The sequence below is a fragment of the Balaenoptera physalus genome (genome assembly GCF_965194825.1).
Source record: "Balaenoptera physalus genome assembly, chromosome: 1".
Classification (NCBI taxonomy): domain Eukaryota; kingdom Metazoa; phylum Chordata; class Mammalia; order Artiodactyla; family Balaenopteridae; genus Balaenoptera; species Balaenoptera physalus.
Window position 1 is genome coordinate 170,152,209 of NC_138882.1, and position 27,428 is coordinate 170,179,636.

The 27,428-nt window shown below is 45.4% G+C and overlaps 1 protein-coding gene across 3 annotated transcripts; it reads left to right on the forward strand.

The window, feature by feature from the left end:
• The first annotated feature begins 6,547 nt into the window (after positions 1-6,547).
• Positions 6,548-26,714, forward strand: AK2 (adenylate kinase 2). 3 transcript variants are annotated; one of them, XM_082424777.1, is made up of 7 exons: positions 6,550-6,721; positions 15,780-15,905; positions 17,644-17,754; positions 17,883-17,977; positions 22,306-22,378; positions 23,571-23,766; positions 25,815-26,714. In XM_082424777.1, exons 1-7 carry the CDS (start codon positions 6,623-6,625, stop codon positions 25,817-25,819), a joined length of 705 nt encoding a protein of 234 aa, XP_082280903.1. In that variant the 5' UTR covers positions 6,550-6,622; the 3' UTR covers positions 25,820-26,714. The 3 variants fall into 3 exon arrangements, 2 of the variants coding, with proteins under 2 accessions (XP_082280903.1, XP_082280902.1); XR_014253385.1 differs by lacking the exon at positions 17,883-17,977 and having other exon boundaries at positions 6,548-6,721; XM_082424776.1 differs by lacking the exon at positions 25,815-26,714 and having other exon boundaries at positions 23,571-23,937.
• The last annotated feature ends 714 nt before the right edge of the window (positions 26,715-27,428 follow it).

Here is a 27,428-nt window from a genome sequence, read left to right on the forward strand (position 1 = left end):
GGGGTTATTTGTCACTGCAGCATGACTGAGCTGAAGCTGACTAATGCACTCCCTGAAACTCTTTCTTTGGCTTTGATAACACTCCTTCTTATCATTTCAATCAACAAACATTTATCAGTGCCCACGGTATATGAGAGACAATGTGGCATACGGTTAACAGTACAGGCTAGGGAGCCAGGCCACCTGAGTTTGTAGTCCAGCTCAGCTCTGCCATAGACTAGCCATGACCTTGGGTAAATTACTTAACCTCTTAGGTCTTCCATTTCTTCATCTGAAGAATGGGACTAATATTAGCACCTACCTTATAAAGTTGTCACAAGGATTAAATTATTTAATATGTGCAAAGCACTTAGCACAGTGCCTGGCACAGGGTAATCAATCATTAAATGTTAGCTTGTATTATTACCCCTAGCCACGAGGCCCCACACTAGGAGCAAAAGATCCAGTCAGGGCACCCCTGCTCTCAGGGAGTTTATTTGCAGTCTGAGGCAGGAATCACAATAAAAGCAGAAAATTACAATAAATCATGACAAGTGCAAGAAAAGGAGGGTGTGCTCTGGGAGCCAGAGCATCAGGACAACTAACTCAGAGTGTGAGGCTGTGGGTCAAGTGCCCAGGAAGACTTCATAGAGAAGGGAATAAGTAAACTGGGCTTTAAAGGAAAAGTAGGAGTTTTCCAGATGAAAAAACTTATGGTTGGTAGAATGAAATTTCAAGTTTTCCTCTTAACTCTCTAATCATTCCCCAATTCTTTTGCTGGCTACCTCTTTCCCCTTAAGTTCTGGGTCCCCTGATTTAGTCTTCATTCCCCTTTTCCTCTCTCTACCCTATCCTAAGACAAATGCATCTGCTCCGTGGTTTTGATGCAGGTAGTAATAGTTAAGGCACTATGCTAAATACTTTATATCCATCATCTAATTCAATACTCACCACGATCCTATGCGGCAGGTATGATCATCCTCACTCTGCAAAGAGAAACTGAGGCCCAGAGAGGTTAGGTAACTTGCCCACGTCCCATATGGTGCCTTCAGCAGCAGGTACCAGAGTACCCAAATGAATGTGGTTTGAACATGAGGGATTTATCTCCCATCACAAGAAACTTAGAGGAAGGTGGTGCTACTAGATTGTTTAATTGAGCAGCTCAGTAATGTCAGACTCTGGGTCAGCTTCTCTGAGTCTCTTGGTTCCTCCCTCATGGTCCCAGGATGGCTGTCAAGCTAAGTATTGCATCCTCCCTCAACACCCAAAAGCAAGCAGGAAGGGACATGTTCCTCCTGGGCATCTCTCTTTTTACTGGAGAAGAAAGCCTTCCATAGAAGCCCCTAGGAAAATTCCTGTGAGTCCCTTCCTCCCCGCCCTCTTCTTTCTTCTCTTACCCTCTCAAGTTGTAGCTGCATCCAGGCTGACCCTCTCTCAGCTCTGTACCCATCAGGGTTTTGGTGCCTAACCTAAACAGTGAAGGAATTGATTGAATAACGTGGGGTGTTTATGAATTCCAAACATGCATAGGAACCAAAAGCAGTTAGGCTAAGAACACAGGCAAAGACGTGGCACAGGAAAAGCCTGGTTGGACGGCCACTACTGGCCATTGACCACCAGCTGTTGTGGGACTCTCCCCTCCCCCCAAGAACAGGCTCCGCCACTTCACCTCTCTCTCTCAAAGGTCAAAGTCCTGGGCAGGAACATCCCACTGGTCAGGCCTGGTTATGTGCTCATTCCCCAGTTGCCAGGAAGGCAAGCAAGGTTCCACCCTTTCAGTTTCTGTAGGTGAGCCATGGCTCTTTTTTCCCCAAGCCCTTTGCAGCATAGAATTTCCAATGACGTAAGAGAGGCGTTCTGCTGAGTACCACGGTTCCCTCAAATTGCCATAGTCTCTCTTGCCTCCAGACCTTTGCACACACTGTTCTCTTTGTCTCCTCCCTCCTCTCTAGGCAGATCCTCCTCATTCTTGAGATTTCATCTCTCTTAGATGTCACGTCCCCTCAAATCCGGGCTAGGTGCCACTCCATTGTACTCCTGCTGCAGCCCGTTCTTTCCCCAGCATAGCCTCCGTCACTGTACTGAAATTCACCATCTTGTCTTTTTTCCCCACTTGACTGCAAGTTCTGTGAGGGTGGATACCCTGCCCTTCTCGTCCACCACTGGATCCCTAGCACCAAGCACAATACTGGGCACATAATATATGCTCACTAAGTGTATATTGAATCAATCAACTGAAGAATGAATGAGATGAATATTAATGGCACCAGCATCCCCCTATTCACCTGGCCCAAGACTGGGACATTCTCATCCCCATCTGGTCTGGTGTCAAGTCCCATTAATTCTACCCCCATAGAAGAGTCCAGTTCCTCATTACCTCTCTCCTGGACCTTTGCAATAGCTACCTGTGACTTGACAGCTGTCATGTCCAACAGTTCTTCCCTCTTTATTTTGGAAACTGTCATCATTTGCTTTGGGGGAATTACTTCTCCCTTCTGACAGTCCTGAAGACTGTCAGTCAAGATACTCTCCACATTTGCCAAGGGGCGAACATGAGATCCAAGCCAAGCCAGGACTTTGACTATTGAATGGAATGGCACAGATACAGAAAACAGTTGAGCTGAGTCATTCCAATCATAGCATCCATGAGAAATTGTTTGTTTGGGGGTAGCCTCACCCAAGTTTAGAACCAAAAGAGAGACAGCTACAGAAGTAGGGTAGAGGGAGATCAGAATATCAGCTTTATTACTGACAAAGTTGTAGGGGATGTCCCTTTAGGTCCGATTGACAAGCGGGTTTACTAATACTGAACCCCCAAATTAATCTTCTCCACCCAGTCTTAGGCAGTGCTGGAAAATTGTAGTCTTTCCTGTGAGGGCCAGACCCTGGGAAATTTAGAACATTGAGGAAGAGAGCAAAAAACATGGTTCTTGTGGGCAGGTGGATCTGAAGGAGAAAGAAGGAGGAAGAGCTGAGTTGAGCTCCATTCCTTCTCCCTAAACTTACCAATCAGATAAGTCACTCTTCCTCCTCCTCTTCTGGGGAGGATAGATGGATGAGGGGTGTGGCAGGAAGCAAGAGTATTACTCTAAAAGGGGTCCCTCCACATGGAAAAAAGCTGGAGGAAGAAATAAACATTCCCCTCAGCATTGTCCCCTTGTTCCTGAAATCTATTGTAGATTACCCAAAGCAGCTCTGGCTCCTCTCATTCCTGGGGCTGGGAGTTGTACAGCTGTATCCTCCCGATTAACTTGTTTCTTGCTTAATGTAGCCAGAGTCTGTTTCTGTTGCTTGCACCCCAAGAACATGCATTCATTCCTATTGCTGCTGTTAACAAATTTGGTGGCTTAGAACAACACAAATGTATTATCTTCCAATTATGGAGGTCAGAAGTCCAAAATGGGTCTTATGGGGCTAAAATCAAGGTGTCAGCAGAAACTGTGCTCCTTCTGGAGGCTCTAGGGGAGACTGTTTCCTGCCTTTCCAGCTTCAGAGGCTGCCATCATTCCTTGACTTGTGGTCCCCAGCCAGCAATCACACCACTCTGACCTCTGCTTGTGTCATCACATCTTCTCTGGCTCTCTTGCCTCCCTTTTATCCTTATGAGGACCTTTGTGATTATATTGGGCCCATCCAGATAATCCAGGATAATCTTTCCATCTCAAAATCCTTAACTTAATCACATCTGCAAAGTCCATTTTGCCAAGTATGGTAAAATGACCATAAATTCCGGGATTAGGATGTGAACATCTTTGGGGGGCATTATTTTGTCTACCACAAAACACTAACAGAAAGATTTATTAGCTTGTCTTGCGTTCATTTCTTTCCTCTGCAGTCTGTCCTGCAAGTGATCTTTATAAAATGTGAATCTAGTCATGACGATCCTACCTAAGAAACTTCCTGATTCCCCAAAGCCCATTGAATAAACCTCATAACACACCCGACTCTTGCTCCAAACGTTCTCTCAGCCTGAAATGTTCCCCCACTCCAAAACCAAATCCTCTCTAACCTTCAAGGTCCCTCTCACAGAAACCTCCATGATCCCTCTGGCTGGAACGCATCTGCACCATGAGTCCCACATCTGCAGAAACTGTCTTGTCACCTGGCAGTGCTGGGTACCAGCCAGTCAGACAGATCTAACCTTTCTGTGCCTTTGTTTCCTCTATTTAAAAAATGCAGGGACTTCCCTCGTGGTCCAGTGGTAAAGAATCCGCCTTACAATGCAGGGGACGTGGGTTTGATCCCTGGTCAGGATACTAAGATCTCACATGCTGTGGGGCAACTAAGCCCGCGCACCACAACTACTGAGCTCACACATCTCAACTAGAGAAGAGAAAACCTGCACGCCACAACTAGAGACAAGCCCGCACGCTGCAACGAAAAGGTCCTGTGTGCCTCAGCTAAGACCCGACACAGTCAAAAATAAGTAAAATAAATAAATAATAATAAAGAAATCTTTTTAAAATTTTTTTAAAAATTAAAAAATGCAGATAATAAAGTAGTTACCTCATTTATATTTGTTGTGAGAATTAAATGAGACAATGCATATAAAGTGCTGAGCACAGTGCTGGCACACAGTACCCAATATCAGGTAGATGATAGCAGCTATTATTAAAATTTAATAGTTGGGGGACTTCCCTGCTGGTCCAGTGGATAAGACTCTGTGCTCCCAATGCAAGGGGCCCAGGTTCGATCCCTGGTTAGGGAACTAGATCCCACATGTGCCGCAACTAAAGATCCTGCACACCACAACGAAGATCCTGCGTGCTGCAACTAAGACCTGGCGCAGCCAAGTAAATACATAAATAAGTAAATAAAATATTTTTTTTTAAATGTAATAGTTGAGTGAATAAATGAATGGAGTACTCTCTCCTTTCCCTGGGCTATCAATATTCCCTTTATGATCCTTAGCATGCCCCAAAACTAGGACATTTAAAAAACCTGAATGAATAAACCTGATGTTTTTTGTATTTCTGTGTAATCTTAGCTGCTTTGTCTCCCGGGGGCTCCATGCCCGGTCAGGATCACTGTGGGGAGTGATGGTAGAAGGGAAAGGCTGTTCTTATTCCCTCTTGTCTGGTGCCTCGGGCACATGAAACCTTGATAAACTCTGGTCTTCTTGGACTGAGGTGAATTTGGGGCACATAGAGGCTTCCACCAGAGAAAATATGCTTGCTCCCCACCCTCACGCCCATGAATCTTGTGCTCTCTGGGGCACCAGTTTGCCATTCTCAGTGTTAATTGTGACTCTGCTACTGTGTGACTTTGGGCTGGTCACTGCATATCTTCCTGAAAAATGGGCATAAAAATTCCTGCATCCTTCAAGGTCAGGAACCTTGTAAAAGTCCAGTGCGGGCATGAGGAATGAATGTTAACTTCTTTTGTGAGGTAGAATAGAAGAGACCAAGCTGAAAAGATAGAAAATTCATTTCCAGGATACAAAAAATGAGTTCTGGGACTTCCCTGGCGGTCCAGTGGTTAAGACTTCACACTTCCACTGCAGGGGTCATGGGTTTTGATCGCTGGTCGGGGAATTAAGATCCTGCATGCCACGTGGCGCGGCAGGAAAAAAAGAAAGAAAGAAAAAAAAAGAAATGAGTTGCAGTAAGCCTGTGGGGAAACATAATTGTTTTATAATCACTCTCTGGACTAAAGGTCTTGCCAGGACCTCAGGGGTTGCTTCATGGGGGTGTGGATGAAACTTTCACACACCAAAAATCTGTCCAAGAGAAGGTCATCTCTTTTGAGAAAAACTACCTTTTCCTGTTTATTACAGAATTCATTATAGAATTTTTTGAAAATATAAATATGCACAAAGAAGGGGAGAAGCTCCTGTAATCACACTATACAGAGATCATCACTTGTAACTATCAAACAAATTGGGATTTTGTTGCAACTGTAGTTTTGTATCCCGTTTGGTGAACATTTTCCCATGCAATTAAATATTTTATGCAATGGGGGGGGGGGATTCCAGTATACAAATTTGTTGCAATTTATTTAACTAAGCTCTTATTGTTGAACATTTAGCATATTGCCTTTGTTTTTCGTTTTTGTTTTTTTATTTACTTGTTTTGGACTTTGGGGCTGTTATAAGTGCTTCAATTAGTATCTTTGTTAGACAGATCTTTACGTATATCGTAGATTATGTCCTTTGAATTCCTGGAAGTGGAATTGCTGGACCAAAGGAAATTTGATACATATCTGCCAATTTGTCTTCTAAGACTGATTTCACCCATTTGTACTCCCACGGGCAATTTTATAGGACTCACTGGGGTTGCCGGTGTCATTAACTGTCAAAAGCCAACCTAGAACTCCCAGCCGGGCCTCTAAGCTTGCTTCATGTTTTCCCGCCCACTCCGCATACCCTCCGCGCGCCCCACACCCACGTCCACGATGGCCCGCCCCTTCCTTACTCCCTTACCGATTCTGTCCAATCAAAAGCAGCCTTCCCCAGTCTCGGTGAGTGGTTGGTAAGATGAAGTGTCCGTCGCGCTCAGGGGTGGGCGTAGCGGACTGACGGACGTGTCGACGGGCCATTGTGAACGGCGAGCGGGGCGTGCGTGGCGTGCGTGGCGCGCTGGCCTGGAAGCGCTGGACTTGCGAGGAGTGCAGGCGGGTTGAGCAGCGAGAGGCTTCGGCGGCCATGGCTCCCAGCGTGTCCGTGGCCGAACCGGCCAGAGAGTGTCCTGAAGGCATCCGGGCCGTGCTTCTGGGGCCGCCCGGAGCCGGCAAGGGTACCCAGGTGAGTTGCTGAGCCGGGCTTGTCGGCAGAGCCCGTGGGACTCCAAGGTCAGGGCTGCCGGAGGTCCGGGTCGCCCCTGAGCCGGGCCGCTGGCTGAAGCCAGGAGGGGTACCCTGGCTGGCGTCTGGGATTCTAGCAGGTGTTTGGGGGAGTGTCCAAATTGGAGGTCGAGGGAGTCTGAGTTAGAGATCTTGAGGGACCCAGGCTTGAGGTGCCGTGTTAGGTGATCCTAAGGACTGATTAGATCCCTTAAGGGTTTAGAAGCTGGGAAGATTTGAAGGGTAAGGTGAGCCCTGGGCTGAGGCATGTAGATTACAACCCGAGTGGACGCAGGGACCCCAGATTGCCTGCCATTTGGAATGGGTTGTCGAGGGTTACTTCCAGGCACTCGGGGTAGGGGGACGTTTCTGGTAGTGACTAACGCCTGAAGGTGGAGTAGCATCTCCCGCTCATGGGGGAAAGCGGGAGCTGGCCTGTGCTGGTTAGGAGTACTGCTAAGAGAAGTGAGGTATGACCTGCCTGAGACAGTTAAGTTGGGGGGATGGGAGAGAGTACCTCAATATACAGGTGAGAAAACAGGCCCAGAGGGGTCAGGCGACTTTCTCAAGTTAGCAAAATTGACTTCATGGAGCCTGGAACCTCAGGGCTCTAAGTGATTGGAGTCTGAAGTTACCTTCTGCTGACCGTGGGGCCTCACTTGGCACCTGGGACATAATGGGCCCATAGATCAAGGTTGGGATTTATGATCTCACTTAGGATTTCGAAGCCCATAGGTTGGATTATCAATATCCTCCTCCTGCCTGGGGTCTGGCATTGCCCACCACCCCCGCCACCCGCGCTCAAGTTTTTGATTGCTGTTAGGGTCTAAAGAGGGAATTCCTGAAAGTCTGAGCTGCTAAGGGTATGGGGTTCTGGGTGCTGCTCTGTGCCCCCTCTTCTCTTCTGAGCCCTTGCAAAGATTGCAAAGTCCTGGCAGACAGATCATTTGTCTTACTCATTTTTGGGGCTCCCGTGACACCCAGCACATTATTTGATGAGGTTACTGGAAATGGATGAACACAGATTCATGTGGATGATGAGGAGAAGGGGAGTCTTGGAGATTCAGTTCATTCCTGTGACTTTGCTTTTTGGCTCTGGCTACTAGGTGAAGAAAGACCACTTTCCCTTTTCTCTCTATAGCCAGAGCCGATTTGCCCTTGGGGGTCATTGTTACCTAACCCCCTTGTCCTCAGTAACATTGAATGCTCCTCTTTCCTGTTGCTACCACCCTCAGTTATTAGGTAACCTGCAGTTTAGGAATGTTTAATCCCAAACTCTACGGACTTTTGCTGTGAGTGACCGAGATAAACAAGGTAGCTCAAATGCATCAGTTGTTTTTTCTTAGTTCATATTGAAGTTAATAATTTCAGTAGTTGTGAAATGGACAACCCATCCCTGTGCTGAGACAAGGGCTTTATAGTTTAGCAAGCTTTGTAACTTCTAAGCCTCACTGCTCTCGCCTGAAAAATGGGGCTAATACTTACCTTACTCATTCAACATGTCATGAGCACCGAACATTGGAGACAGCAGTAAAGAAGACTGATAAGATCCTTGCCCCCCTAGACCAAAAGTTAACAAGGATACTGGAAAATTATGTTATATATGTGTGTAAAGCACACCTAGATGACAACCTGGCACATAGTAGGTGTTCACCAATTATTGATTCCCTATCTTAGTAACACATCCCCCCACCCCCCAGCTCAGCTGTATCTCGGTGTAAAGGGTGATGTTTCAGGAAGTTTTGAAGAAAATTATACTATGAGCTGATTTATAAGGGTGTATGTATGATGGGAGTTGGTCAGAGAAGGCCTTGTGGAAGTTGAGGAGATGTGATTAGAGCTGGGACTTAAGGGTAAGATTTACACAAGTCGCTTAACCTCTGTACACCTTTCTCTCCGTAACTGGAACAATAGGAATACTGGTGGTTGTAGTTTTATGGAGTTTTAAAAAACAGTGTTCCTAAATCAGAGGTTGCAAAGTGGCAGCCTGCAGCAGAATTTAGCCTGCAGACACACCCCAGCTTTTTATTATGAAGAGTTTGAATACACAAAAGAAGACAGGATTGTGTAATGAGCCCCCATGTACCCATTATCCAGCCCCAGCTGATGGCCATTCCTTCCCCATCCTCTCTCCATTCACAGATTATTTTAGAGCAGCTCCCAGACATTATAACACTTCATTTGTAAATATTTCAATGTGTATTTCTAAAAGACGAATTCTTTTTTGTAAACAAGCACACTATCCCCTAAAAACAATAATAACAGTAAATGTTTACATTTCCATTCATTTGTCTCACAAATATGATCATTTCAAGTCCCTTTTAATTTACAGGTTCCCCCTTTTTTTTTTCCTTGCAGCTTTTTTGTGGAAGTTGTTTATTCTGGGAGTATCCCTCTTTCTGAGAATTTTTTTATTGTATCCTCATGCCATATTTAACATCTTCCTCTTTCTTTCCTGTAAAAAAACAATTAACCAGATCTGGGTTCAATTTTTGGCCCAACTACATCACAGGTGGTGGTGTGCTGTCCATTAGGAGGCATACTGTGTCTGCTTATCTCTGGTGTTCAATGCCTGGGTCCAGGAATTCACTGTGGGTGGCAAAATGGTGATGTTCTACTTATATCATTCCCTTTTCATTTATTAGCTGAAATATTTCTGTAAAGAGAAACTTCTCACCTACTATTTGGTATGGTTTGTACAGTAAGGGTAGGTTAAATGCTTGATTTATTCCTTTAAGTTGTCAGCCTTCCAAATAATAAGTTGACCACACAGTGTTTTCAGTTGTGAAATTTCACTTAAAAATCCAGAGCTCTCGTTTCTCTTGAGAAGACAGATCTGGTGGTTCTGGGCCTCCATTCCAGCGTGGCACGCAGTTGAGTGGGGATGCCGCTTTGGGTGGTCCATGTGCTCTCCTGTCCCCTGCATAGCCCTTTTTACTGCCTGTTGCTTATATTTGACCCGCTTCATTTGTGTTGCCTGCCTGGTAAATGTTTGTGATCTTTGATGTAAAATCCTAACCTGGGTTAGTGCCTAGTGCCTGCTCAGTAATGTTTGTTTTCTTCCCACTAGTGCTTCCTTTTAAACCTGCATAACTCAGTATTTTAGGTATTTAATGTTGGCATGACTGAAATAATCTGTTTCCTTTTAAAACTTTTAATTTTTAACTAAAATAGTTAAACATTTTAAAACTACCTGCTTTTGCATCAACATAATAATGTCTAAAACATCTGGAACACTTGGATTTGTTGCTTTGTTTAAATAACCTTACTTCCCTGTCTCCCTTTTAGGGTTAGATGTTCCTATGGTGTGGCCAAAACAGGGGTATGTTTTCTGTTTCCTCTGCCAGCCCCTTTCATAGTTTCTTCCATGTGTCCAGCTGTCACCAGTTCTTCAAGGCCAGCACGCTTAGGCCGTCACCTGCCATCTTGCAGGTCAGGCTCTGTCAGTTATGTCGGTGCATTGACGCTCACAGTGCAAAAACAATTCTGTGAGACCCATGCTCTTACTCCCCCTTTTACAGGTAGAGAAACTAAAGCTCAAAGAGCTTATTCTCTAGGTTACAGGGCAGGTAATTGGCTGATCTTGCATCTGAATGACTTCAAAGCTCCTGCTCTTTCTGCTGCTGTCTGCTGCCCTGGGTTAGATTTGTCTCCTGCCCTATGCATGTTTTGTTGGATAAGTTCCGTGCGAGAGATGCAGGGCAGCCCTTGCCCTCAGGAGGGTTTAATATTGCAAAATAGTCACCGTGTGCTGGGTTATGTGACAGACCCTACCCCCCACAACCAAAGATGTTACAGGTGTCATCTGATTTAATCCTGCAACCCTAGGAGGAAGGTCCTGTTGTTATCTTTGCCTTTGCCTGGTAAACTGAGGCCCAGTGTGTATCTTGCCCCAGGACATACATAAAGTAGCAAAGATAGGATTTGAATTCGTGACTGATTCTTGAACAGCGTTACCATCTTATTGTTGCTATCAATCTAGGTGTAGGGGCAGAAATGAACATGCATGCAAGCAGTACTTACTAGTGCACAGTACCATATGGGAAGTGTGAGATGAGTGACTGACAAATGCTAGGACAGTTTGGGGTTAGAAAAGAACTATAATTTGTTGAGAGTCTTCCATTCTTCCTCCTACACACCCAGTGATGTTGGTACTAATATATCCAATTTATAGTGATTAAAGGATCACTGGCCTGAGGTTACATGGTCAATTAACAGGCAGAGCTGAAATTCAAACACAGGTTTCTGTGCTTTTAAAAAACTTTTTAATTGAAGTATAATATACATAGAGAAAGGTGCAGATATCCTAGGTGGGCAGCTTGATGAATTTTCACATGTGAACACACTTGTGTAGCTTATACCCATATGAAGAAACAGAACATTGCCAGCACCGTGAAGGCCTCCTTGTGCTCCCATCCACACATATACACACACTTTCCCCAAGGACAGCCACTAAGGCTCTGGGGTGGAGGGGTGGTGTTGTTGTTAGTAAAGCCATGTGGTGTCACGGATAAGAGCTAGGGCTCGACAGTCTTGAGGCCAGTTGCCAGATCTGCTGTTACTAGCTTTGTGATCTTGGGCAACTTAGCCTCTGAATTTCATTTGTAAAATGCAGATAAAAATAGTTACTACCTCACATATTTGTTATGTATTATACATACTAAATACTGTAAAACAATGCATGGAAAAATTGCATGGCATCTTGCAAACACCCAGTTAGCTGATGTTGATATGATTCCTTCTTGGAGGAAGAAAGGGTAGTTGGGGAAGGTTTTTGGTGGGAGAGATATGCTCAGAATTTGACTACAGAGGAGGGTAGAGCTTGGATCAGTAGGAGGAAGGGAGAGGGCATTCTTGCATAGAGAGGATCTTGAGCCGAGGTCCATGCAGAGGCTTATGTTATGTAATTGGAAAACATATATAGAGCAGCTGTTTGCAGTTGTGCAGGGCATCCTGGTAGGGGACTTGTGGAGGCAAATTTGAGTAGCTTGGGAGGTATAGGAAGTTGGCTGTGGAGGACACGGAGTGCTGGACTAAGGTATTGGGACTTCTCCCCTGTTGCCCTGGGGGAACGTTGAGGCTTCTGAATGTATGTTTGTTGGGGGGGTGGGTAGTATGTCCAGCAGTATTTTAGGAGATGATTGCAGCTGCATGTGCAGAAGCATTGGAGGTGGAAGTGGGAAAGACTGCAGCAGAAAGATGATTTCGAGGTAAGAAAACAAGTGAACTTGATTAAATCAAATCTTAAAGACTGACATTTTCCCTTTATTTCCCTAAATGCTGGGCACTATGCTGGATTCTTTTGCGTATATGATCTTGCCAAATCCCCATAACAGCTCTGAAAGTAGACATTGTTGTCTGTACAGTAAGTCCCCTACATACGAATGAGTTCCATTCCGAGAGCGCGTTCGTAAGTCAAATTTGTTCGTAAGTCCAACAAAGTTAGCCTAGGTACCCAACTAACACAATCAGCTATATAGTACTGTAATAGGTTTATAATACTTTTCACACCAGTAATACATAAAATAAAACATTTTTAATCATACAGTACAGTACCTTGAAAAGTACAGTGGTACAGTACAACAGCTGGCATACAGGGGCATCGGGTGAACAGGCAAGAAGAGTTACTACTGACTGGAGGAGGGAGAAGAGGTGGGAGATGGTAGAGCTGAAGGATCGTCGGCAGTAGGAGATAGAGGGCAAGCTGCAGTTTCACTCACGCCTGACGTTGATGGCACAGGTTCTGGTTCCTAGCTGGATTCAATTCTATCTACCCTCTTGAAAAAATGATCCAGTGATGTCTGGGTAGTAGCTCTTTTTTTCTCGTCATAGATGGCACAGTACCACTGGATTGCATTCTGAACAGCTGCTGCAACCTTCGTGTACCATTCTGCTTTCAGGTGCTGTGCCTTTAAAAGTGCCTCCTCAAATAAAGAAAATCCCCTTGCCATTTCCTGCATCGTGAATCTCTTCAGTTCTTCAGTTACTTCTTCCTCTTTTCTGTCTTCGTCCTTTCTCTGGGCCTCCAATTCCTGGCACTTCTTAGTACCAGCTACATCACCGCTTCTTTTACACTTGTTTCAGGACATCCTGGGCTTGAAATAAAGATACTATACTTCTGTACTCTTTTACAGTACTGTACGGTAAGGTACACAAAAGCGCAACCACTTGTAGAGGATGCACGTGACAGTGTATGCCAGACACGTGAACTAACTTACATGATTGGACATGTGAATGCACGTTTGCATCTTTGAAAGTTTGCAGCTTGAAGGTTTGTATGGAGGGGACTTACTGTACTCTAGAGATGAAGAAACCGAGGCCTAAGGCTATATAACTTGTTCAAGGTGACACAGTGAGTAAACTGTAAATCCCAGATCTGTACCACTATAAAACCCAGTCTTGCACCCCTGCCCCAGGGCTTCACAATCTGTGTGCATCAGAATCCCACCACGCTACCTGAAAACCACTCCATCATACACTATAAGGGCAGGCCTGGCTTTGTATTTTTAGCAAGTGCCCCGGATGATTGTGATAATACACTGATGTTTGAGAACACTAACCCCACCATGCTGCCTCCCTAGTGGTTTTAGCCATTCTGAACCACACCCCCTTCCCAAACCACAGGTTTCTCATACAGAGGGGGGGCCTATTTCTTGGGCTCAACAGTAGCCCATGGCTAGTGAGACACATGTGGCTCAGGGCCTCAGCAGCAGCTGAGTGTGGCCCAGGGGTCAGCAGCACAGCCAGGCCTGGAAGCTTGTTTAAAATGCAGATGCTCAGGGCCCACCCTGTAGAATCAGAATCTGCATTTTAGCAGTACCCTCAGGTGGTTTGGAGTAGGAGAAGCATTCCTCTAAAAAAAGTATAAGCGTGAAGTGTAAGGGGAATGAAATACAGCTATTTCATCAGGCTTCTTCTATAGTTTGCAAGTAAAGAGTAATGCAAAAAAGAAAGACCTTGAAAGGAGGTCTTTTATTTACTGAATGCCTACAGTGTGTCTGATATTTTGGGTGCTTTATTTCATTTTATCCTCACAACAGCCCTGTGAAGTAGACATTATCCCTATTTGACTGGTAAGGAAACAGATTCTGAGAAATTAAGTAACTAACCAAAGGTCATAAAGCTATTGAAGGCAGCCAGGGTTCATGTGCAAATCTGCCTGACTCCAAAGTTCATGCTCTTTGCAGCCCACCCCATTGACTCCCGTGCAGCCAGCAAGAAATGAAGGAGCTAGTCTTCCGCCATGCCGCGTCTTCCCTCTGGGAGTGTGCTTCCACACAGCCGTAGAGTCTAGTCACCTGAAATAGCACAGAAGAGTCCTATGGTTTAGAGTGGTAAAAATTGGAAGGTTAGGTTCTGTGCTAACAGCTCTTCTCTGGTGTTTTGGTTACTCTTTCCCCTGGAACAAGCCTGACCTCCCAATTTTTCACCCAAGTTAATTTCAACAACCAAGGAGAAAGATCGGCAGAAAAGCACAGCTCTCTGAGTTTGTGGCCACTGTGCCAGCCCGAAGGACCAGAAAGTTTTCTATCACCAGAGCGTCCTGACCTTCACTGGTTTCCCAAGTGCGGTTTTAAATACCTCATCTGGGTTCCATTTTGCTATGCAGTCGGTTCTCTGAGCTGAATCAGTCCATGAGTCACAAACCAGCACTTGTTGCCCTGAGCCCTATCTATTTAGCCTTTACCATGTGCACCTAAGAAAGCTCCCAATGAACTGGTTTGAACAAGGTTCCCACCCTACTTCTTTTCCAAAACAATTGAACCAGAAAGCAAGGTGTTAGGCTCCTTGAACTGATTCTGTTCCTCATGAATTCTGCATTCTTTTTGGCCACTACAAAACCAATGTCGAACTCTCCAGGGTCACTTCTCTTCTAGTCTTCATTCTGTTGTATAGTCCACCAAACTATGAACTCATAGAGGACAGAGTCTGTGTCTCCTATTCATCTGTTTCCCTGGTACCCAGCAAGGTTCTTAGAAGAGGCATCTTCGAAGTATTAGTATTTTCTTTCTGTATGAATGAATATGGAATTGACAGGGGTTACAGTAACAGCTGATGTTCACTGAGCACTTACAATGTGCCTGGCCCTGCATATGTGGAATTCTATATAATCTCATCAACCCAGTGATATAGGTAACATCTCCATTTTACCTAGAGGAAATTTAAAATTTAGAAAAGTGATATAATTCTTCGCAAGTCACATATCCAGTCATTGGTGGACCTGGTGTCTGAAACCCAGGCAGTTTGACTCTCAAGCCTATGCTCTTAGCCAAAAGGCTATACTGCTCCCTAAAGCTACTAAGCACTTACTGTTTGCCAGGTGCTCTTCATATATATGTCTCATCTGATCCTCACAGCTACCTTCTGAGACAGAGACTTTTTGCCTTCATTTTAGACAGATGAGAAAACTGAGCCTCTTGAGAGGTTAAGTGATTTGGCCCAGATAATGCAGCTACTTAGTGACAGGGAAGGGGAAGAACCGAGTCTACCTGAGGGAGACTTCTGCACGTGGCTCCAGCTGCCTCCCACACTGGTGACCACAGTACTTGACAGCCACACGTCCATCCCTTTGGCGAATATTCATTCAGCACATTACATGCCAGCCGTTGTGCCAGGTGCTTTATATACATGAACTCATTTAAACTTCAGAGCAACCGTGTGAAGTGTTGGTACTGCTGTTTCTGTTTTTCCCATTTATAATGGGGAAACTGAGGCTTACGTGTCACTAGTGTGTCTAGTGGAGGTAGTGATAATAGCTGATATTTATGATGGCTTCCTGTGCTAGGTGCACTGTTTTAAGTGCCTTATATGTATTATCTCATGTAATTCTTAACTACAACCCTATAGTCATATGTTAGAATATAATGTAAGGTACTTTTATCCCAGTTACAGGTAAGGAAATAGGCATTTGTCAGAGTTCACATAGCCAGTAAGTGGCAGGGCCAGGTTCATACCCAGGCAGTCTAACTCCAAGGCCTGCACTGTTAACCTTATCTTGTTTTTTGTCTTCCCCTTCGTAGGCACCCAAGTTGGCTGAAAACTTCTGTGTCTGCCATTTGGCTACTGGGGACATGCTGAGGGCCATGGTGGCTTCTGGCTCAGAGCTGGGAAAAAAGCTGAAGGCAACTATGGATGCCGGGAAACTGGTAGGTTTGGTGGTACCAGTGAATGTTGATATTCCTCAGAGTCTAGATCTGCCCTGCCTAATAGGGTGAGCACCAGCTACATGTAACTACTGAAATTAATTTTAATTTAATTTAATTTAAAGTTAATTTCCTCAGTTTCACTTGCCACATTTCAAGTTTTTGCTAGCCCGCACAGATATAGAACATTTTAATCATTGTAGAAAGTTCTTTTGGACAGCCCTGTACAGCGGGGTATTTTAACAAACTGGCACATTATGTGAACTTTTACAGTAGCAAGTTACTTGGTTCATTCTGAATTTACGACACTTATTTTATTCGCGGTATTCTTGAAGTTCCTTTGTGCTGGCACATTTTGTAATATACCCAGTTTTAAGGCCAAGAATGAAGCTGCCATCCCTAGGCCAGAACTCAAGGGTGACTCAAGAGAGGACTCAGGTAGTCTCAGAAGTGTTTTTAATCTACTTTTGTGATTCTGTTCTGTGTCTTTAACAGAGGGGTTGCTTGGCAGTTGACAAAAGTAATCCTTCTTATCTGGTGAATATAATAGCATTTTCTCTTGTTTTTAGTCCAGTTGATCTGATTGGAGAAGTACAATTTATTACCTACTAAATGTTTTTTGATTAGTGCCAGAGCTTAATTGTAACTGAGTTATTCTGGGACTTGGCCTTGGGAAGAAGTCATTTTGTGCTTGGCTCTCTGGTCTTTACGTATCTTAGAATGTTGGTTGGGGCGGGTGCTGGGCCTCCTGTCAGGCTTTGAGATTCTGGACCTGGGGTAGCCCTGCCTGTGCGCCCAGCTGCCCCTTTACTTCTAGGTTTCCCTTCATGTTAGTGAGGCCGTAAGTCAAGCCATAAAGCTAGATATTTTGGACTTTGGGTCTTGGTAGAAGATCCCGTACTGAGAAAAAATTGGGTTGTGGCAATGAGATTACTTATCTCCAGCCTTCACTTAGTTGCAGAGCTTATACTTTGTCCCCAAGTTCACAGCTGGTCCCAGGAGATAAGAGCATTAGCTACCAAAATGGGCAGGCTTCACTCTAATACTGGCAGGGAACTTTTCTTGCAGTGAAAGCCCAGGAGGAAAACCAGTGTTTGGAAGCTAGGAAGGATCCTTGTTGGGGTTTTTAGAGAGGCTCAGAGGAGTGTTGGGCTGGCTTCCTGGTTCCTTGGTTCTGAACCAGTCTCGCCAAGGTCAGTGAACTTCTCTGTTGCTTCATGTCCGAGATAGCCTGGGTCACTTTACTGTTAGCCTAATCAAAATTGTGAAACAGGTAAAGTTGGTGCCTTTCTACATTCTGGTCAACGCCCATTCTCTCCTGGAGCCCTCCTCAGGTGGTCTCTCAGCCATATGTCCTCACTTATGTCTTGAAGATAGCTGATTGCTGAGGAGCTGTTCTCTGACTGCTAGGACTCTGACTAATGGCCAGAGAGGCCCTCAGGACCTGAGAAATGGAGGTCTCCTGGTGGGGTGATAGGCACTCCTCTTCCCTCACCCAGATTACTGGGACACAGGAGAATCTCAGGGGAAGAGAATGTGTATATGGCAACCACAGAAATAATCATGAAACTGAATCTTCCAAATGGAGCCACTCCATATTTGCTCTGATTTTTGCTTCTTTGGGGTCAAGAACCTGTTTAGTAATCAGGTTATACAGACATAAACTTATGACCCTGGAGTTGGGCTAATGCCACCTAGTTAATGGATTTACCCCCAAGATTGTTTTGTTCTTGACTTCCAGGTGAGCGATGAAATGGTCGTGGAGCTCATTGAGAAGAATTTGGAGACGCCTCCATGCAAAAATGGTTTTCTTCTAGATGGCTTCCCTCGGACTGTGAGGCAGGCAGAAATGGTGAGTGGCTTGGTTTTGTATCACCATTGCATGAAAGCAAATCCTGGCCCTCTATCTCTGTATTCCTTTGAGGGAAATGGGTCTTATCAAGCTCTGGTAGCTTAGGTGGGCCACACGCTCTTTTACAGCTTGATGGCCTCATGGAGAAGAGGAAAGAGAAGCTTGATTCTGTGATTGAATTCAGCATCCCAGACTCTCTGCTGATCCGGAGAATCACAGGAAGGTATTTGTCCCCTGAAGGTCTCTTCTTTTCATGCTTCCTCAGAGCTTTGTCAGACGACAGGAACTGCTCCGGCCTAATCCCAGCCATGAAGCTTAGTGCCGTTTCCACATGGATTGACCTTATTTGGTGACATGGGATGGGGATGTGGAAGGAAGAGCAAGGGATCTGAAGTCCAGCAGCAACTCAGTCCTGTCACCTTTTAACTCTGACCCTAGGCAAGTTTCTTAACCTCTCTAAGGCTGTTTCCTCATATGTAGAGAGGGAGTAATAGTACCTGCTTCGAGGACCCATTGTGCATGGTAGATAGCATATTGTGTGTATTTCAGAGCCTTGCTTACCTGGGTGCTTAAGAAATACTAAATTCCTTACATGTATATCTCCATTTTAGTGCTTTTTAAGTCCGATTTCAGTTGGAGTTGCCATACTTTGCTCTAGGCTTTTTATTATAAAAATATTAGGACCATCTACACAGTTTAGAAAATTGAGGAAAAACTTGCTCACGGTCCAGCCAGCTTAGCGAATAACACTATAATTTTTTTGCGTGTTTTGTTTTAAAGTGCTTATTTCTCTGTAGTAGTTAACATTGAACACAGAAATGCTTCTGCTTCTGATGAGTTTGCTCCTAAAAAGTGCCACTGCTTTAGGCTACAGTTTCCTCAGCCCTCTTTCACTACCACTCTGCCATCTGCTTTGTGCCTTCCAGAAATATGTGGGAAGCTCTCAACCACTAAAAGATTCTCCCATTCTTGTCCTTATTATGGGCTATATAGCTTTTTTTTAATCCCTCAGTCACTTTAATGGAGTCTCAGGAAGGTGGTCAGCCTACCATCTTGAACCAGACTTCCATGACTATTGTTTTTAATTGCTGCATGATATTTCACAGTACGTGAACCATCATTTACTTAATTGTTCCCCGATTGTTGTACATGTGTGTTCTTCCAGTTATCCATTGTTAAATTCATGCTGTGACCATCGTAGTACATGTAAGTTTTTTAATCAAGGGGGCAGTGTTTTCTGATTGTAAATGTTATTACTTTGATTTCCTAATGAGGTTGAACATTTTTCTCCATGTGTCTGCAGTCCATATCTTTAAGGAGAGAGGCAGCAGAGTAAGTGTTAGAGGTGTTCTCCTGGAAGGCTGTGTTAGATACAGTGGGATTTACCTTATATTAATTTTCTTTTCAAATGTCCAGGTTTCATGTTTCCAGCTATTGCATAGGCTCCTTCAGTGCAGGAATTTTGTTTCTTTGCTCTGGCACAGAGTAGGCAAACAAAGTTGATGTAGTCCAAGAAGCAGTAGGGTTGACAAGAAGGGACATGACCAGGGCTGGGGTCCCGGACATTGCAAAACAGATGTTAACAGTACTAGGTGACACGAGGGGCCTTTGATCTGATCAGCTCAGCTTCCTAAGTGCCTGCTTTTTGCAGGCACAGCTCTGGGAGCAGGGGACCGGTAGAGAATATAGAACAATATTCTGGTGCCCATGTCTGACCTCAGAGCATCTACAACCCCTACATGAAACCGGGGCTGTTTAGTGCAGTAGGGGTCCAGGAAGACAGCCTGGGGGCAGGGAGGGAAGTCTGGCTAGGAGAGGTGTAAAGTCAGACTTGACCTTCCTGGATAGAGAGGATTTTGCTGAGGCTTTCCCAGAAGGGAGTAGAGGCAAGCATGAGTATGCATTCAGGGAGGGGCTCCAGCTAAGGCTTCTGGCAGAATGTCTGTCCAGAGCTGGAGAAATGGCCTGGGAGGCTGGGTGGTAGAATGAGTGCGGTTGGGAAGGTGGAATGGGGGCCTGGCTGGGGAAGGTCTGCCAAGGAGGAGAGGGTAGACGTGAGTGAGTCAGGAATCATGGGATGTTCTTAAGCCACTAGGCGTTGTGGCAGATACAGCATTTTAAGAACATTAGCTTGGTCCTGGTACACAGGCTAAATTGAGGGAAATAAGAAACAGACAAGGACCCCACTTGGAGGAGCCTGATGTGATCCACCGGTGAAGTGATGGAGACTGGGGTTGGCTGGTGGGGCACTGAGGGATTCTGAAGAACAAACTCCAGAATTGTAGAGGGCGAAAGAGGCAAGACTCGGTCTCTTGGTTTGGAAGTGAGTGGTGTAGTGTGGCCCTCTCCCTTACAGAGGAGGAAACAGAACAGGTCAGACTATGTAAAGGTGTTTTTCCAAGCCCACTTGCATATCAGTGGCAGAACTAGCACCAAAAACCTGCTTTCTGCCTCCTCGTCCACTATGCTGATTGTTGCAAGAAAAAGAGTCAGGAACTAGCCAGTTTAATACGGATCTTATTTAAATCTGACATGATAAGGACCCCACTGTAAATGTCTTCTGAATTGGCTCTGACCTCACTTCTAATAATTGTATGGGTTATTATTTTATTTCTTGCCATAAGTATGGCTGGTGGGTTTTGATTTTAACTTATTCAGTGTTGGCTCTCTGGTATCATTAGCCTAATGTCTTATACCATCCCCATTTTGTGGATGAGAAAACAGGTGTCTGAAGTATCACACCCAAGGTAGCAGTGGCTGTAACATCCCAGCCCGATCCCTCCACATCGTCACCTCCGCCTCCAGGCCAGGCTCAGTGGCTTATAGAGCTGTTTTGGTTGGTACTTAAGACCAGTCCCATTTTAAGAACTTGGAGATTGGTTTCTTTTCCCTTCCAGGGAATGAGTCTTGCCTTCTTCTTAAAATGATATTTGGAAGTGGGGAAGGAGCAGTGTTATATGTAACTGGAGGGCTGAGGGAATCTGGGAATGTACAAGAGCTGATGTAGAGACATGGAGAGGAGAGAATTGTGTTTGTTGCAGCCTGGCTGCTGTGTGCCCTGTGCTTTCCAGAAGGTGAAGAAACAAGGTCCAGGGACTTCCCTGGCGGTCTGGTGGTTAAGACTCCACGCTTCCACCGCAGAGGGCATGGGTTCGATGCTGGTTGGGGAGCTAAGATCCTGCATGCTGCACAGCGTGGCCAGAAAAGAAGAAACGTAGTCCACATTTCATGCCCCCAGCCCTTCCCAAAGGAAAGCTGTAGCTGAGCCCCGCAACTTCTGCTCTTCCTCTCCTTGGGTCTCCTAGTGGGTGTCATTTCCCAGTGGATGCACCAGAGGAACCCCTCCAGCAACTCAAGTAAAGGAGGGCCCAACCTCGTGTTACATGATTGCAGTCACAGGCCCACTCAGTGTAACTTACTCACTCTGCTATCAGCTTGTCCCCCATTCTGTAAATGGACCACCTTATTCTATAAATGGACCACTTGGCCCCCCAAAATATGCTGTCATTAAAACACAGTATCACATTTTACAAACGTGTGGCTTCGATAGTCTAACCCAGACTTTCCCAACTGATGTGCTGAGATGTTGACCCCCTCAGCCACGAGAGCAAGCACCCTGAGTACTTTCTGTGTATGCCAAGAGGTGAAAAATGTTGGGAAGCTCTGGCTTAACAGACCTTCATGAGGAGAGTAGCCATCAGTTAAATAAGCAGACCTTGGTTGGCACAGAATTGGGAAGCCACGCGAAGTTGTGGGCACCAGCTGCTGAGCAGTGTTTGGCCTGCCTCCTTCCCTTCTTAGGTTTCAGGGGTCCTCTGGTGTGACCATTCCCAGTCAGGAGCGTGGGCTTGTTGCTTAAGGGGACACGGCAGAGATGCAGCTGCCGGCTACATATTCTGTACCAAGTAAATGCTTCTTGAGCTCTTTATTCTATGACTTAATATGTTGTTTTCCCTGATGCCTTGAATATTGCCCTCTGATGGCTGGGCTTCCTGTGTCTGTGTGGTCACAGAGGTGTTCAGCATTGTCTGCTGGTGTCTGCATCCATAGCACATGTTTTTCCTATAGCACCTTTCACCTCTGGTTTTATAACCAAACTAGTTTAGAAAATAAGGTTAGTTTCTCTGTCCTCTCTCCCCCATGGCACTTTGTCCAAATCTCTGTTAAAGGATTATCAAATTTATTGTAGTTACGTATTTCCACATTTGTCTCCCCCTCTAAATTAATCACTGTTTGTGAGAAGGGATCGTGACTCATTGCTCTATAGCCTCTGAATTCAGCCTAAGGCCTGAATCGGAATGCTCTCACACAGCCGAATTAGGCCGTCGTTACACCAGCCTCTTCAGCCAGACACGTATTTTAATGTTGGGTCAAAAGAGAAAACTTACTCCCTCTGGCATATGCCCAGTTATTTTCCTAAGCAAGAGATGCCTGTAACGGGGTTCTCTGCTGGATTAAAGTCCTTGCATCCAGCTTCTCTGTCTGTGCTTGTCATCTTGGAGACCCCTGGGGTTCCGGCAGCCTGATTCCTGTTCATTTGCTGTCTTTCAGACTGATTCACCCCGAGAGTGGCCGTTCCTACCACGAGGAGTTCAACCCCCCAAAGGAGCCCATGAAAGATGATGTATGTAAATTCAGGACGGGAAGTTTCCTTTTCTTTCCTTCCTCTCTCTTACTTCGCTTTTTTTCTTTTTTCTTTCTTCCCTTTGTTCTTCCCATTTTCCCTTTATTCCTACCAATATTACGAACTTAACCATGGAAATATTGCTGTCACGTAAATCGCATGGGCTGTGGCTCGTCTTTAGAGTGTCCCTCCAAGTGGTTTATTGCTTGACCTTGAGGTAGCCACCAGTGCCAGCCACTTCCCAGTGCCCAGTGTGTACCTGTCTTTTGTCCAGAGCAGCCCCTTCCTGGCATCATGGCAACCTAAATGGTGAACTAATCAGGAGACGGCTGCTTGAAAGCCCCGGATTAGAGCCGCGGTTGGGAGGACAGTACTGAAGAGATGTTTGTTGGCCAGTCCTGCTTCAGAAGAATATCGTCTCTCTCTAGTGACTGTACTGTGCCCTACAGATTCAGAAGAGCCTGGCCAGGTTAACACTGCCAAGTTCCTATGACAGTCTTTAATTGTTTGCAGATGTAAAAGGGGGGGTCTCATACATGTTCACTGTAACATTTGCCGTAAATAGTTCACCTTGTCTGTTTTAGCACATGCAGGCAACAGTAAGAATTTCCTGGATTTACCTTTGTCGTATGAGACAAGTTCATCAGGTCATACAGGTTCCTAAGCTATCTGTCAACTTAGTCACGTTTCACAGAGTTGGCAGTTCTATCACTCAGTGTTCCCTGTCGCTTGCCACTTTCAGAATGTTGATGGCCGGCACCCCAGTAAAAACACTGAATACTTATGCAGCTAAGATCCTAATTGCTACTGCATCTGTGATTTTGATGTATTCTCCTGGTCTCAGGGGCCTCTGTCTTTCTTGTTTCTCACCCTAGAAGGGTTTGTCTTGGAAACTGAACAGCCTGAGCACAAGCCGTGAGAGAAAGACCTTGTCTATCCCTCTGTCTCAGCCCTTTCCTCACAGTTGCTGTTTCAGGCTCCCTGATTTCTCTGGACCAAGTGGTCTGCTCCTGGGACCAACTTGCTGGGAGTAGTGAAGTTCTTTATAGTTCTTTATTGGAGGGGGTCTAGATTGTCTTGTCTTTCCCTCTGATGGACTTTGGGATCAGACAGCATCTCAGATCTGCATCCAGCATTGGATTAGGAGAACTTGCTGAGTCCTGGCCTTTCATTACCCTCTTCCTGTTCTCAGATCACCGGGGAACCCTTGGTCCGCCGATCAGATGATAATGAGAAGGCCTTGAAAATCCGCCTGGAGGCCTATCACACTCAGACTGCCCCGCTGGTGGAGTACTACAGTAAACGGGGGATCCACTCTGCCATCGACGCATCCCAGACCCCTGACGTTGTGTTTGCAAGCATCCTAGCAGCCTTCTCCAAAGCCACATGTAAAGACTTGGTTATGTTTATATAATGTTGGGTCCAAAAAGGAACTTCTTTCTTCTTCCTATCCCTGTTGAGGGAGTGGGTGGGAATGGCGGAGCAGGCAGAGGGAGGCTTCTTCAGGCCAGCAAGAGTATCATTTGATGGACTGATTAAAAAAGCACTTGCTTCATGTATCTTTGGCATGTGTGCAACTCTCATCTCATCTGTGTGTGTGTGCGTGCGCGTGCGCATGAGTGTGTCGGTATAAGTATGTGTACACTCTCCTACTTTCTAAGTTATAGGCAAGATTGCTTTACTAGCTGTTTATTTCTTTAGCCATACTCTAGATTTTATTTTTTGACCAAAATAAACTAACTCAGGTATCTACCAGGCATTCCAGTTCCCTAGTATTTTTTCCATCTCAACAGCTAATTAGAAGTCCTGGGTCACATGAAGTCAGGCAGGGCCACAGTTCCTAGTGGCAGACTGTTGGCCAGAAATTCCACTTGTTTTCTCACCCGTAATGAAAAGCCAAATGAGTCAGTGTGTGGAAAGGGATCATTAATTTTTTTCCCCTAAACAGGAAGGAAAAGGCACTTACATTATAGATTCCAGAAATTACTGGGAGAGGATATCACCATAGAAAGAGCCAGGCCAAGTTGGAATATTTCTGTGAACTGCACCATGGTTCTGTAAAGTAGGAATCGTTTGGGACCTGTGTTGAATACTGAATTGTTGCCAAAGAATTAAACCAGGTGAAAGGTCCTTTTGAATTTAGACTATCTTCTGAACATCCAGGCTGGGCATCTGAGGGCAGTCAGTCCACTTCCCCAAAGAGAGACCAGGCTAGGTTTATTTTTATTTTTAATGTTCGCCTCTGTTTCCAAGTATGAACAAACCAGTGATTTGAGGATCATTTTGGGATCATTTTGATTAGAATTTATTCAAACCCAGTCTCTCTGCAGGATGTGAAACCCATATCCCTTTTAAACTCAAACCCTCTCCCTTCCAGATCCAGTCCTTCACCCCTTACGTCATGATGGTGGTGGCCAGTCTCCCCAAGGAAGGATCACCCCAAAAATAAGATCACCTATGGCAGTAACCAGCTTTTATTCCTAACCTCAGCTCCCAACTATTAAGCATTTCCTGAGGTCCATGCTGTGCCTTTTGGTCTCTGGTTTGATTTGGGGCAAACAGATGAATTAATAGACTGCTGTGAGGGACCACAAAAACAGCAGCCTCTGGAAAAAACCATTAAAAAAAATCAGTGGCAGGTCCAGTAAATAATGCCACCTGCCCAGTGTAATCTGCTGACTCAGTTTAGTGGACTATAAAGTGCCCAGTCCCCATCTGACCTGAGTTCTGCTGTCTGTGGGACCACCAGAGGTTTTGTCCTCTGTCCATCTGGAAGCTGGCTATGGGTACGTGGCCATCTCGTGTCCCTCTTTGTCTGCTTCAAGTGAGTGTCTGCTGACTCTGCTCTGCGTTGTTTCCCTGGCTGTAAACTAACTCCATCCATTCTTAACGGAAACCCAATCTGGCGTGGGGTGTTTCTGGGAAGCACATGACTTCTGGGAATGGACAAGGAAGGGGAGTGAAACCAAAACTGTCAGCTATGTCTGTGGGGATCTGGGCTCCTTCTCTGGGTGAGGGTGGCCTCATGAATCTTGGAGTCGACTCCTCTTCGAGTAGGGACAGTTGCAGGCATTTGGCCTCAAAGGTGAGGTCCTTGAATGTTTGCTGATAGAGTGTGCATGATCCTTACTCAAATATTTGTCATCCGTCTATATGCATTCACGTGTGCATACACGTGCGTGTGATTTTTGGGCTATCAGTGAAAACTGGAAGATCGTCGGGGGTGCATATGCCCTTTTGGGGGTAGGTACGATTCAATTTTTGCTTCATTTAATTCCAGAACCTTAACCTCAGCAGGCATGAGAGCTTTCACCTGGCAGAGAAATGTCCAGTGTTTAACGCATTTGGTTGCCGGGGCGTGCATGCCAAGCTTCTCTGATATTTACTTGATTTTTAAAAACCCATTTTGTTCTCTCTTGTTTCCTCTCTATTTCAGCCTAGTAACAGAAGGCCAGGCGAGACTGCACCACTGCTCATCACCCTGCGGCGTGATCCCTGCTCTTAGGTGCTGGGCAGAGGGGAGGGGTGGTCAGGGTAAGGATGGAGAGGGAGGAGTGGTGAGGACTCAAGAGGAGAATGGGAAGAGCAGCAGTGTTGTAGTGAAGCAATTTCTTTTCCATGGAGTAGGAGTCCTAAAAAGTATCAGCAAAGGGAAAAATTGATTTTTTAAAACACTGATTGGAGGGTATAAATAGAAACAGGGAGATGCAGTATTATTTCTAAGGAATCACGTTGCCATTTACTCCGGACTGGTGACGATATTTTTTAAAGCCAGTGCCCTAAGACCTCAGCTTGTATCAGAACCTCATGCCAGCCCAGGAATGCAGGAAATCACACTGTTGTCCTGTCTGTCCTGTAGCTTGGAACAGGGCAGGAGTTGACTACTAACCCTGGTTCCCCATACCATGAGATCAAAAAGTCATCTCCGCATTTGAAAGAGATATAGAGTGTGTTCATGGGGGTAGTGGCTCAGCAAATCAGGTTTACTGGAGTCATGGGGCAGGTGGAGCAGGCTGGTCTCACTCCCTTCCCAACCTACCACTGATGTACCAGCCCACCGGCTCTCGTGGGTAAGCTCTCGACAGCCACCCAGCATATGCCACAGTCCTACACTCTTGCCTTCCTCCATCCATGTCGTGTGAAAGGACCCTTTTTAATAAATGAGCAAGTGTCCTAAGCAACCTTATCCAAAGACTGTCCTTTCCATCCTCAAATCCTGTGACTGGGATCACTCAACAACACTGTGATGTATTATTTTCAATGAGGTGCCTTTCTTAACTGTCCAAATGCTGCCTTGTTTGGCCCCTAAATCAATAAAGTGTGTTAAATGTTTGTATCCCCTGTTGTGGCGTTTTTTTAAGGGGATGTGGGCTAGTAAAATGACATTGAATTCTGGATCTGACATTGAATTCTGGATCTTGTGGTCACTAGAAGTCGTGAGAAGACAGGAAGGTCCAAGTGTATGTTCATCAGAAGAGCCTGCACCCTCTTGACCTTCAGCTGATGTGCAGGATTTTCTTGAGCCCAAGGACAAGGCAGCTTGGTCTAGTGGAGACCAGCACTGTGCTTGGAGTTCAGGGGATGTACAACAAACCCCAGCCAATCATTTACTCTGCTCCTGTTTCCCATGTGAATAAGAGACTGGTGATGCCACCTTCTCAGACTCGTTGGCAATAAATGAAATTTATAAGAAGCTTTTTGCTTGGTGCCTGGCACACAACAGACACTTGATAAATGCTAGTTGGAACTGAGGGTACACAGAAAAAATACCTGCTTCTTGCCAGGCTGGATGATTATTGAGCAGACAGTTGTCCGCAGCCTAGAAAGCCAGTGCTTGTAATCCCTGAGCCAGATTCTTGGCTGCCTTTTCAGCTGCCTCTTTAATATTCTTGGTTGCTTTGTAAATCCATTTCTTCCCCTGCAAAAATGAGCTTAAATCATTTGTCCAAACTGAAGCTCTCATGCTCTTTGGAAGGGCTGCCTTTGCTAGTGAGGTTTCTGAAAAATGACAGCTGTCCTGAAAACAGAGGAAGCTGGGCTGGAAGCACTG